Source organism: Mauremys mutica, chromosome 1, assembly GCF_020497125.1.
Source record: "Mauremys mutica isolate MM-2020 ecotype Southern chromosome 1, ASM2049712v1, whole genome shotgun sequence".
Lineage (NCBI taxonomy): Eukaryota > Metazoa > Chordata > Testudines > Geoemydidae > Mauremys > Mauremys mutica.
Window position 1 is genome coordinate 3,214,626 of NC_059072.1, and position 12,776 is coordinate 3,227,401.

The following is a 12,776-nucleotide window of genomic DNA, read 5'->3' on the forward strand; positions in this document are numbered from 1 at the left end:
TCCCACTCGGACACGTAGCTGGATCCCACCAGCCGTTTCCACATCTGGCGCAGCTGGCTGCTGACACCCAGTCTCATCCTGTAGGTTGTTGGTGCCACACCTGGGCAGGTCACTCAGGTGATGACCTGAGACACTGGGAGCTACAATCAGCAATAAACCGTGCTTTGCCGAGCACCCACAGGCCAGAATCCTTCTGGCACCTGCCTTCAGAGCGCACCCAGCCCCCTCCTTTTCAAACCGGTGCCAGGCACACGGCATGCTGGGGACTCTGCCTTGCCACTCCAGGGCCTGAGAGGGGCTTTTGGGCAGGAGTCTCTCTACGTTTCATCCTCTGGCTTCCCACCCCACAGGGTGGCCCTGCAGCTCCCCATGTTAACCTCCTTAGTTACCCCGACCCTCACACACAAAAGCCGGGACCATCTGCTGGCGAGAAAGAGGTAGGGCGTAGGATACAAACTGGTGGAGTTTTATTACTCGATATACAATAGCACATTACACAGTCAGAGTCCCAGCCCAGCCCTGCCCCCCACCCTCCCCAAGAGAAACAATTATAAAGTTCGTGGAAGGATAAAAAGGAGAAACGGTTCTGTTCTGCAGTGTTGTGACGGCCGAAGCAGTTACCTACGGCTTTCCTCACCAGCTGCCAATGGAGGTAACTGGAACACCGCCACCCGCTCAGTGCTTAGACACACCCCGCCCCCACTTCCCTCCCTTTCTTCCAACAGGCCCCGCTGGGACACGGCACAGGCTCCACTTAACAAGAACACATGCAGTTGGGTAGGATGGTTAGCATGAAAGTGCCGTCCGGGCAGCGGAAGGCAGGAGCACAGCTAGTGGAGCTGCCTGAAGAGTCCTCAAGGTTCAAGTTCTACCAGATACACACACAGATCATTTAAGACGAGGTCACAGTGGGGAGGAAAAAACAACCCAAAAACTAAACTAAACCCGTCACGGAGATCCCAGGTGGGCACGACACTCGTCTGGTCTGTGGGCCAGCTGGCCACCCACCTAGCGCTTGGAGAGCTCGTGCGATAGCCAGTCCAGTCCGTCATAGAGGCCAGTGCCCTGAGTTGCACACGTTGCCTGCACGTACCACTGAAAAACAAGGGAAGGGAAGGAAATCAGGCAACAGGCAAGACAGAGCTGCTAATGCCGAGAGGTAACATTTAGTGGGCCGGGAGCCAAGCACCACCAAACCCTAATCCTATTTCAGCTTGCGGTGTGACCTGAGTGCCTCAGTTTTGCCCTCTGTAAAATGGGGATCATGATCTCGCCCTACTGCACCTGGGAAATGAGGATGGATAGGCCAGTTTGTAACATGCCATGTATCATTGTCAGCAAGCAAGCTCTCCAGTTCTCTTCAGCCCTATAGGAGACAATTGCTGGAGAACCCACTGGGGGGTCGGAAAGGGAAGCAAGACAGAGTTTGGTGCTGATCAGAGAAAGGGGGGGGGGGGAGGGATAGCTCAGTGGTTTGAGCATTGGCCTGCTAAACCCAGGGTTGTGAGCTCAATCCTTGAGGGGGCCATTTAGGGATCTGGGGCAAAAATCAGCACTTGGTCCTGCTAGTGAAGGCAGGGGGCTGGACTCAATGACCTTTCAAGGTCCCTTCCAGTTCTAGGAGATTGGTATATCTCCAATTATTAAATTAGATGGACGGTGCCAGCTAGGGCCAGGCAGAGTGCAAGCTCCATGCACACCACTCTGCCAAGTCACCTCTCAATCCTGCAGCAGCCAGCGTGACCCACTCCAGGCCCCCCAGCTCTGCTTCAGCGTCACAGCCCACGAGACTGTGCCAAGGAGAGCCGCTGAGATGGGCAGAGAGGCAGTCAGGCTACAGTCCCTCCCGCAATCTCAGGACAGCCTCTCCTGGTAACCGCGGGACCCTGGGTACACTTACGGTTCTGCTGCGGAGCGTCTGCAGGCCCAGCTTGTCGGTCAGCTCGCTCACTGCCATGGCATTGGGCATGTCCTGCTTGTTAGCAAACACCAGCAAGACTGCATCCCGCAGCTCATCCTCCTGCAGCTGGAACGGAGCAGGAAAAGCAGCTAAGCCACGGCCGAGCAGGGAGGCCTGTGAAACCAGCTGGCCCGCTCTAGTCTACCGCAGTCTCCTAGGGACCAGTGACGAGAGGACGGCTCAGTGATAGGGCACTGAGCCGGGACTCAGGAAATCTGGTTCAATTCCCACCTCTCCCATAGACGCCATGGGTGACCTGGGGCAAGACACTCCTCTCAGTGCTTCAGTTCCCCAGCCGCTAAAATGGGGGTAAACCCTGCCTCCCTCCCCCCATTTTCACCTGTCTTGTGTATTGGCCCTGTGAGCTCCATGGGCAGAGTGTCTGTGCAGCACACAGCGCAGTGGGGCCCTGATCTCACAGACAGTCAAGACCATTTGCGCGTTACAGCTCTACCGTGAGGGGCTGAAGGCTTCAACTTAAAGCTTCTTCGGCCACCTCCTCCTGAGCCCTCTGCTGGGCCCCCCACATCCCTCAGGGTCCGTTCTTCCTCAGCTTCCCTGCATTTCAGTCGTTACCTCTCCATCCCTCCCAGCTTATCCAACGTCTCATCCTCACGTCACACCCACCATCCCCCAGGGTAGCTATGGCCAAAACGGAACCCCCCTTTCTCCAGCTCCACTCGAGCGTGTTCCTTCTTCCCCTCTCCAGCCTCCTCGGCTCACACCCGGCTCTCGGCCTTCTCCCTCTGACAGTCTGGCCCCCAGGGCCACTGGGTGCAAACACATGCCATGTAGCCATAAGGCAAATACTCCTGTATTCTGCACCATGGGCAGCCCCCACTGTGGCTAGTGTCGTGCGGGCCTGCTCCGCAACAGATACACACGGTCGGGGCTTTGCTCTGTACCAGTGCAAGGTTCTCGCGGATTCAAGAGAAGGATTTTTCTAATTGAATGGATTTTCTTTAAGTTCAGGTACTAACCGAGCAGCCCACTCCCTCAGGCGGTGTGTCCTCAGACCTATTTCCATGCTATATGCTACACCTGGAACAGCTCCCTTTCCTCCCTCGGGTCGCCAGGCGGTGCTCTAGCTGCACATACTCCTTTTTGGAGACCACAGTCAGGCAAGTCAGAACCAACCAGCTGCATATGGCACAACGCTGCGCTCAGGCACCCCTACACCTTCCTTCCCCCTTTCCTTTGCTGCAGGTCTCAGCCTGTGAGCTCATCAGGGCTGGGACCGAGACTCCTCTCCTCCAGGCACCCACTTTTCCCCAGCCCCTTGTCGTAAGGCTTGAGTGGAGGTAGTGCTGCTGCCACCTGCCGGATGAACAGAGACATGCAGCAAGGACTGGGTCAGCATGAGCTGAGCACCAAAGCCCTGCTCTGCTGGGGTGGGACAGGGGGAGTTCACTGCGGTGTTTGCTGGCCAAAGAGCCTGAAGGTTCTGGTGGAGCTCCCACTCTCGTCCTGCCTCTGCAGCTGCCAAGAGGCCCCAACTCCCAGGCTTTGGGCCTGGGATTTGCCTACAATCAGGCTCGGCCCAAAGGGAATTTCTTTTTCTCAGTTGAAGAAAAGCTGGTTCAGCTGCTTGAGTTGTGGGCGTGATCTCCTGCTGCCCTATGCAGGCCAGAGGAGCCACCAGCACCCAGTTCACAACAGCGAACACTGGGCAGCTTTTCAGGCTCAGTTTGTTTTCTCATCCTCACTGAGGATGGAAGAGTAGGGGGTCTGTGGTTTTAGGGTGGGGGGTGCTTGAAGCCCGAGCTCTCCCAAGACTGGCTCAGGGCAGTAGGCACCCAGCTAAGGCTGCAGCTCCACAGACAGGGAGCAGTGCTTGGAGAAAATCACATCCAAAAATTAGCATTAACAGAGAGACCAAGCACTCAAGAGTCAAGGTTTCTCCTGCGATGTTACCTAGGATGTACTGTCCATTCCTGACAGCCTTGTTACCAGGAACGCTCTGGGAGTCTATCCATGGGATACACACCAGGGCACCATTGGCGCCCCATTGACTTCTCAGTAGAAATCTTCAGTTTTGGAGTTGCCTGACCTGGATTCTCAGCCTTAATGCTCCACTCGAGCCAGTTTTTGGTTATTACCAATAGGCGAGACTTCCAGGAAAGCTCAGCATTTTGGTGCACACCAGCAGCCAAGTGCTTGTGACACTTGTGATCAGATTTTCAAAGTGAGCACCGCATGTGTATTTCATCATGGGTGCACATGGCACTGTACGGAATAGATCTCTGTCTTGTGGGGCTTATAATCCAAACTTGTCTACAACAGTAGATGAGGGAGTGAGACAGGCAGCAAAAACAGGAATGGGATACTGCTGTAGAGGAGTGGTATTTGAAGAAGCAGGTCATCTAGCTGCTTTTTGTATTTTGATAGGGGGGTCACAGTGGGCATAGGACCCGCTGCCCCAGAACAGTGGGCATATGACCCACTGGCCCAGAACAGAGATTACTGGTTGAAATACATACTTTCTACCAGAAAAATGAATTGTATCCCCCTGAAAACGCAGGAGAGGACTGGCATTTTATAGCTGGAATGGGACACTAATTATCAAGCCCTCCGCACGTGAGAAAGTGGTAATGGTTGTACAGTTTAGGGGTAGATGAGCTGTCCTTTTTAGCACATTGGTAAAATGGCCACATGGTAAATGTGTCTATTGGATCTACATGAAAAAGCTTCCCTGTAACACTGATGTTCAACATACGCTGAGGAAACAGTCCCAGGCCTCCACTTACTTGCAGGTTGGTTTTGACAGCCATTGGTGAGAGACAGCATTTCTAGGAGCCATCCCGTATCCTTGCATTCCATGGGTTCCACTAAATATGTCCATTCCACCCACTCAAAGGCCTTCTCTGCATCCAGAGAGAAAGCTAGACTGGGGCCAACACAAAGACACTTTCTATACTTGGCTCTGGTTAATTTTGGTTTGTTTTAGTAAGTGAGTTTAATGTGTCCCACCTATGGTTGTATGGAACATTTCTGGCAGACACTGGTTTAGTCTAAAGGGATGGCATGGATAGTGTATGCAATTTTGATTTCTGGAACTAGCTGTTAGTGCATTTCACCCTGTAGGTTAACACAGTAAGAGATGCTGAGTACTAAGTTCCTATTGACTTCATGTCTCAGCACCCGAAGAGTCAGAATATCAGTCACCCCCCATCCCCATCCCCCCAGTGAGTCAGTAGACAGCAGGCATGACTATGGAAGAAGCAGTAGTGTTACATTTACTCCAAACACAAGGGATTTTGAGGACTGTATAAGTGACCTCCGCATGCATGAGAGTCCATTGCAATAGCATCTAGATGCCTAGTCTTAGGGATAAGCAAATTTGGGAAGCAGGCTCCGCTGGTTTTGAGCTCCTGCTCCACACACGCCAACTTACCTTGAGATAGGAATTCTGCAACGGGCTCTAGCAGAGCCTCGGCCACCCTAGATCCATGTCCTACTAGCCCTGTCAGCTCCTAGGCTTTCACACCAGAAAGAGCCCACCTAACTATTCTCCCCCTTCCCACCAGTCTCCCCCAGCCCAAGTCACCCTACGGAGATAAGATGCAGTCTCTCTCCAAACCACCCCCACCACTCACCATCTTCTGCAGCTCATCTGCAGACTCCTGCACTCTCTCTCGGTCATTGCTGTCCACAACAAATATGAGGCCCTGTAGAAGAAAGCAGACAGACATGAGACAGTTCACGCAGCGCAGGCACCAATGCCACAGCGAGGGGCACACTACACAAACCCAGAGGAACACTATGGAACGGCAACTGAGATCACTGCCAATGTGGCAACCGCTTCCCACCATACCCCCAACCACGTATCTTCTCCAAAGCTATTCTATAGATCAGCAACAAGGGCTTGCATGCATCTTCATTCAATGGAAAACCCCACATCTCTTCTTGCCGCTTCTGCTGCGCAGAGGCCAGGGGTGGGAAATGCCCTGGGGTAGTTTTCAGACGCCCCACGTTCAGCACCTTGCTGCGCTGAACAAAGGAAGTTACTCATGGCTCAGAGCAGAGGCGCCTTCCCTGCCTCATTCTGAAAGAGCCTGACTCAGAGGCAGGGTCACTGCACCAGCTTGGTGCAGCGAAGGTGCAGACAACTCCCATAAGCCCAACGCAGGCTGCTGCGTGGGGGGAGCCAGGAGCTGCCTTCCAGCCATACTCCCTGGTTAAATCATCTCAGGAAGAGGACAACCTGCCACTACCAATGCCCAATCAAGCCCTAGCCTCTTTATCCATCTCTTTACCAATGTGACACTGCTACTGCCCTTCCCCCGCTAGAAGGGAGAGGGGTCAGAGGGTCACCCAGAAATGCTGGGAAGGCCAAAGCGATCTAGCTCCTATGAGCAGGGCAGGAGCAGCATCCATGGGACTAGGTCCACGTCTCATCCCCAGTTCTTTGCCATGGAAGCAGTTGCGATCTCCTATTCCTATCCTGAGGCAGGCAGGTGAGGGGAGGTCTCAGTGGATCCCTGTACAATCATCATGTCCAGAGGGCTCTTTCCCGGTGCCTCTGCAGCTCCTCCCACCTGTGTGTTCTGGAAGTAGTGTCTCCACAGGGGTCGGATTTTGTCCTGGCCACCTACATCCCAGACGGTGAAGCAGATGTTCTTGTATTCCACTGTCTCAACATTGAATCCTGCGAGGGTGACAGGAGGAGAGAGAGGAGACAGGGTTTAAGACCCAAGCGAGTCTCTGCTGAAGATGGTTAATCACCATGGCAGCCTGAAAACTGGCAGACCACAGCCGCGCACTACAGGAAACACCAGCCACTGCCGGCAGAGACGCCACAAGATCTCAGGGGATTTTTGAGTCGGGGGAGGGAGGATTCATGGGGTGACGAGCGTCACAGGGGTGTGTTAAGTAAGATGAAGATGGAGTGCAGCATCCTTCTCCTCCCACCAGCACTTCTGGGGAAGGGGTAATGGATGATCCCACCCCAGACAGCAGATCCATCCACCATGTCATTCTGCTCTGCAATGGGACTAAGAAAGGGACAGCACAGGTCCATGTTCACAGTCTGCTCCCTCAGCAAGCTGCTTCCAGCCACTACCAGTAAACTCACCCAGGCTGGTGTTCCTTTACTGCTAGCAGAGGATTCTGTGCGACAAACTCTGACTTAGCAACCCTAGAACTCACTAAGTGGTTCTGTCCAGTGGTGCACAAGTCACATCTATCTACTTTGTCTCTCAAGCAGGTAGACAACTCTGCATACACATGGTGAGCAGATGTCAAGAACCATCAGATGGAGACATATTTACACAGCTACATCTCAGGCTAGAATTGCACTAAGGTAACTGCTGTTCAGCTTTCATCTATAGCCTTGTCTGCTGACCACATTTCTCATGATCAGAAATAAGCAACCCACAAGCACCCCCATTCTAAAAATGCACCGAGAAAGACATTTACCACAGTCAGTAGAGCTCTGCACAGCTGAGAAATACAAGCTCTGCTGGACTCACTGTGAAGACCAAATTAAGGTCAGATGATGTTTACAATCAGACCATGTGACCCAACGATCCGTCCCAGCAACCCAGTCATCTGCTCTTCTAAGGTGAACCTGTGCACATGCCACCACTGGCACCTCTGCAGCCACTGCAGACCTGGCAGCTCTCAGACTTACAAGCATCAGTGACAGAAACATGGGGGTGGGGTGACAGGGAACGGAATACCGGGGGGTGGCCGCTTGGGACTGGGGGGTATCAGAAGAGCTGTGGATGGGAAGCCCAGGGCTGGGACAGTAGGGGGCTGCGGGCAGTGGAGAATCGGTAGAACTTGGCAAGGAGCCCAGGACACTAACAGCAGAGAAATGAGGTCTACTGACAGCGTTGTGTGGGGGCGTTTCCACAGCATCTGCCTCTGCTGTGCCTTGCCCAGGCAAGTCCATCACTTTCAACACTAGCGTCACATAAAACATTTAAGATAAACACCACAGAGACGAACCGACAGGAAGCCTCTTTCTTCTGCTGCAGTCACGCTACCCGTCAGACCAGCTCCTCGTATGCTGTGTCCGAAGCGAGCAGGGCTGAGACACCAGAGCATGGGCGGTTAGGAACATACGGACAATGACTGCCCTTGCATGTGGTCTGAACTCGTACTGCTGCCCAGCCCAGCCAGTGTGCAGGACCGACCTCCCCAGCATTAGAGACACCGGGATGGCTCCATTTTATCAGGCGATTGGATTGTTAGCTCTTCAGGCCAGGACTGTGCAAGGACCTGGGCTTGGGTCTCGCCCGTTGGCCTGTTGGGAAGTCTAGCCCCACGAGACGTGGGCACCTCCTCCAGTCAAGCCAGTGCCCAGCAAGGCACAGCTCAGCAATGCGACAGGAGCCATCCTGACACATCCCTGCTGACTTCAAAAACCGTTCTAATTCCAGCGCCACGATACAGCCCCCGCTCAGAGATGGCCCCCAGCTAACCAGCAAGGGAGCTGCAGGGAAGCACAACCCCACTGGCGACTCAGCCTGAGAGATCGGAGTCACTGTACACAGCTTGCGAACCGCAGCAGATTACCCCTCTCCCAGCCTTGGAGGCAAACCAGAGCCGGGGCGCGGCTTTTCACCACTTACCGATGGTGGGGATGGTGGTGACGATCTCGCCCAGCTTTAGCTTGTACAGGATGGTGGTTTTACCAGCAGCGTCCAAGCCGACTGAAATGGGGAGAGAGAGGGGAGAGGCCAGTGTCACTTGCCAGCACCGGGGTGCAGATAAACACATGGCTCCTGCCTAAAGCCCCCATAACCTGTTTCCCTCCTGAGTCTGACCGCCCCAGTATACAGCACCCCCTCTTTCTAGGAGATGCTGCAGACAATTCTAACAGCTCCAAGAGCCAAGTACATGCTCCCAGAGGCTCAGACAGAGCCATCCTAGCAAGACAGCTTTACAAAGGGCTACCAAATTTACAGTCTACAAACCCACCCACGGCCCCTTGTGTGCAGCTCACCCCCAAAACAGCAACACCTCATTCATTCAAGAGAAGCAAGCAAGAGGTCTGCCCAGAACGAAACCCACCGCCCCTGCGGCATTCTGCGGCTTTCCAAGCCTGAAGTTATCCCAGAGACCACCAAGCAAATCCACACGCTGGGGGGCAGAGATCTAACAGCAACTGTCCCCTCCACAAAGCTCTCTGTGAAGATCAGTTATGAGCACCAGGAGGGGAGAATCAGGCGAGATTCCTAAATGTTCCACTCCCTCCGTCACCACTCTGCTCAGTCCTAGGCCGCTGGTATCAGTTGTGGAGGAGTCACTTCAGTCTGTCCTTGACATGATGCCCAGGGCAGGAATTGCTAGCGTAGGCCAGCTCTGTAATCCCCATCACAGAAGAGCAGATGTCTCTAGAGCCCTATCTAGAAGGGTCATTTCCAGTTCAGAGGCAGAGCCCGGTGCAGGGCAGAACATGTGAACACCCACACAGTTTAGAGTTCCCCCCTCAGGAAAGACAAGGTGTTTGTCAATAGAACAGCTGCATCCTACAGAGACAATAGGAATCTATGGGGAATTCTGCAAGCCTAGAGAATTCTGCTGCCCTTTTCTCTTCTGCTTGACCTGACCGACATCGTAGTCCCAAACTTTACAAGGAGGGTGGTTCAGAAGGGCATTACCCGGGGAGCAGGATGGCCCAGAGTAAGAGTAATAGGCTAAGGAGACTCACACTCCCAAGGCGCTGTTCTGATCCGGCTCATGTCAGTATTGGCCAAGAGCCATTACCATCCAACGGCTCTTCTGGGACTCCTATAAGTAGTGAGCTGGGGTCTCAGCCCAGCTTGTCCACCTCGCAGAACTACCAGCACAAGAGGCCCTGCCTTGCTGGCCCTCGACTGGCTCATGGAGACTGAACACCCCTCGAAGTCAGAAACAGGGCACGAGGAGGTAGAAAGGAGCTTGCACAGACACTGCCTGGGCCACACCTTTCATGCAGCTGGAGAACTCTGGTCAGCATGCGTGTCAAAAAGCTAGGACCTTCTGCACATTAAAAGTGGTTAGGGCCCTGCCACTGAGCTGAAGCACTACTATATCTTGCAGGAACCCCCCAAAAAATCCTCCATTATTGTTACTTATTTGCACTGCACCTGGGCTGAGAGATCCCAGCTCAGGTCAAGCTCCTGCTTGGATAGTCTCTGTAAACCCCTTGCTTTCTGCTGACAGGGTTCACAGCCATCTGTTTGCATTATGCACCGCACAGTGACCAGCCAGAAGTGCCTCGGCAAACTCAAACCCAGAAGAGCTGACCCGAAGACTGTCAGCATCTTTCACACGCACAGCCTTTGTCTGGTGGCACTTCCCTTCCAACAACGTTTAAAATGCACTAGACAGAGCCTGGGAAACACAGTCCCGCTGACCCCAGCTGAGTGGTTCATATCCCATCTCTGAATTCCAGCATCTCTCGACAAGACAGGCGTGCCCAGCCACACCAGAAGAGTCCGTTAGCTGGAGGTGTCCAGCCGCCACAAGGATAAATATATGCTCTAGGGCCCAATCAGAATCACATTTCAGAGTAAACACCCCGTTTCGGGGACTGACAGTTACGTGGTTCAAGCCCCGCACCGAGGACAGCTGAATACTCTCCAGAGCCTTCTCTCATGGCTGTGGGCTCAGCCAGACCGGATAGACTCAAGGACATGAGTCTGGCCCTTCTGTCACCAAGGGCTCACGGAGCAGACCCAGAAATTACAACCTTGAATCCTGTTGCCACCTGCAGAGGCCCTTCTAGCCAAGGAATGTGCAAGGAGCCTATGCCCAGAGGTCCCCATCGCCCAGCCCATGAGGGGGGGTTCCCCTTCCGTGAGGGCTGCTCTGCTGGATGGACTCTCTCTATAAAGCCTGCAGCAGAGATCAATGCCCCATAAGGGGGAAGGATACAGGATCCCTCAGCCCTATAGGTCTCAAGGTCTAGGGAGGACGAGTCTGTGCTCCTCCTGGAAGAGGGCAAGAGACAGCGATAACCGTCACCCCAGCGATGCAGGGAGGGCAGATGCCCATGCCTGGCAGGGCTGCTCAGCTCCACCGGACAAAGGCAGGGCAATTCTCCAGCAGGGATGCCGTCCCCGATTCTCAGGGATAAGGGCTAGCGCTGGCAGCGCAGGGGCAGGCACCTGGCGCTGGGCAAGGGCGGGGCTCCCCCTACACCGCTCTGGGAGCAGCGGGCAGGCTGCCAACCACACTGCCCATGGCAGGAGGGGATGTTACCGGGCCCAGCTACCCCAGAGGGATTGGCCATGGGGGTGGGTTAACACCACTTCCCCTGCCAGCCCTGCAACCCAACCCAACCCTACTCCTTCAGGGGGGGCCCTACCCACCCCCCAAGGCCCTGCAGCCCGACCCCTCTGCTGTGGGGTGGGGAGAGACTTTACCCACCCCCCACCCACCCTCCGGGGCCCTACAGCCAGACTCCTTTTTCTCCAGGGGGGACCCTACCCACCCCCACGGACCTGCAGCCCGACCCCTCTAACCTCCCAGGGGGGACCCTACCCACCCTCCGGGGCCCTGCAGCCCGACCCCTCCGGCCCTGGGGAGGGCCGACCCACCCCCAGCCCTAGGGCCCTGCAGCCCGACCCCTCCCCCGGGGGCTCGGCAGAGCCGCCCGCGGGCAGCAGCCGCCCAGCGGGGAGGGGACTCGGGGGCCCCAGCGTCGCCCCCCCGGCCCGGCCTCACCCATGAGAATCCGCATCTGCTTCTTGCCGAAGATCCGAGAGAAGATGGCGGAGACCGTGAGGCCCATGGCGGCGGGAGGGGGGGGGGAGGCCGCGCTACGAGCCCCGAGGCTGCCGATACCGCCGCTGCGAGCAGGCCTGGCCGGAACCAGCCGCAGCCCCGCCTGCTGGCAGCCTTAGCCCCGCCCCGCCGCTTAGCCCCGCCTCCGTACAGAGCCCCGCCCACCTTAGCCCCGCCTCCGGACAGAGCCCCGCCCCCGTCCGCTTAGCCCCGCCTCCGGACAGAGCCCCGCCCACCTTAGCCCCGCCTCCGGACAGAGCCCCGCCCCCGTCCGCTTAGCCCCGCCTCCGGACAGAGCCCCGCCCCCGCCCACCTTAGCCCCGCCTCTGGACAGAACCCCGCCCCCGCCCACCTTAGCCCCGCCTCCGGACAGAGCCCCGCCCCCGCCCACCTTAGCCCCGCCTCTGGACAGAGCCCCGCCCCCTTAGCCCCGCCTCCTGACAGATCCATGCTCCCGCCTTAGCTCCGCCTCCTGGCAGAGCCCCGCCCAACTTAGCCCCACCTTCCAACAGAGCCCCACTCCCACCACCTTAACTCCGCCTCCTGGCAGACTTAGCCCCACATCCAGAGGGAGCTCTGCCCCTGCCTACCTTAGTCCCACCTCCTGACAGATTTAGCTCCGCCCCTGCCTGCCTTCTGAAACAGCTCCGCCCCCAGCAGCCTTAGCCCCACCTCCTGAAACAGCCCCAGGCCCGGCAACAGCCCCGCCCCCTTCAACGCTAGCCGCACCCCTGGGAGCACGAGCCATGGCCCAACACTGTTAGCCAATCACGTCTCCCAAAAGAGCTCTGCTGCCGTCAGCCTTAGCCCCACCTCCTAGAAGAGACTAGCCCTGCCCCTGGGAGCAGGAGCCCTGATTGGGCACCATTAGTCACGCCTCCTGAGAGCGCCACGTCCCTGCAGCACTAGCCCCACCTCCTCGGGGTTCCCCAACCCCAGCAAGTAACAGCCCAATCCTCGGAAGAATAAGCCCTGCCCTGTAACAATAGCCCCGCCCCCTACCAACACAAGCCCCGCCTCTCAAAGTGCTAACCACCCCCAAGGAGCTGGCCTGCCTCCTGAAAGAGCCACATCTCTATAGCCTTAAATCCCGTCA

The 12,776-nt window shown here is 56.1% G+C and overlaps 1 protein-coding gene across 1 annotated transcript; it reads right to left on the minus strand.

Moving 5' to 3' along the window:
* Positions 1 to 445: 445 nt before the first annotated feature.
* ARF5 (ADP ribosylation factor 5) lies at positions 446 to 11,813 on the minus strand. Its single transcript, XM_045027374.1, has 6 exons — positions 11,621 to 11,813; positions 8,539 to 8,619; positions 6,499 to 6,608; positions 5,557 to 5,628; positions 1,901 to 2,026; positions 446 to 1,095 (listed from the first exon to the last, which is right to left on the minus strand). Exons 1-6 carry the CDS (start codon positions 11,685 to 11,687, stop codon positions 1,009 to 1,011), a joined length of 543 nt encoding a protein of 180 aa, XP_044883309.1. The 5' UTR covers positions 11,688 to 11,813; the 3' UTR covers positions 446 to 1,008.
* Between the last annotated feature and the right edge of the window lie 963 nt (positions 11,814 to 12,776).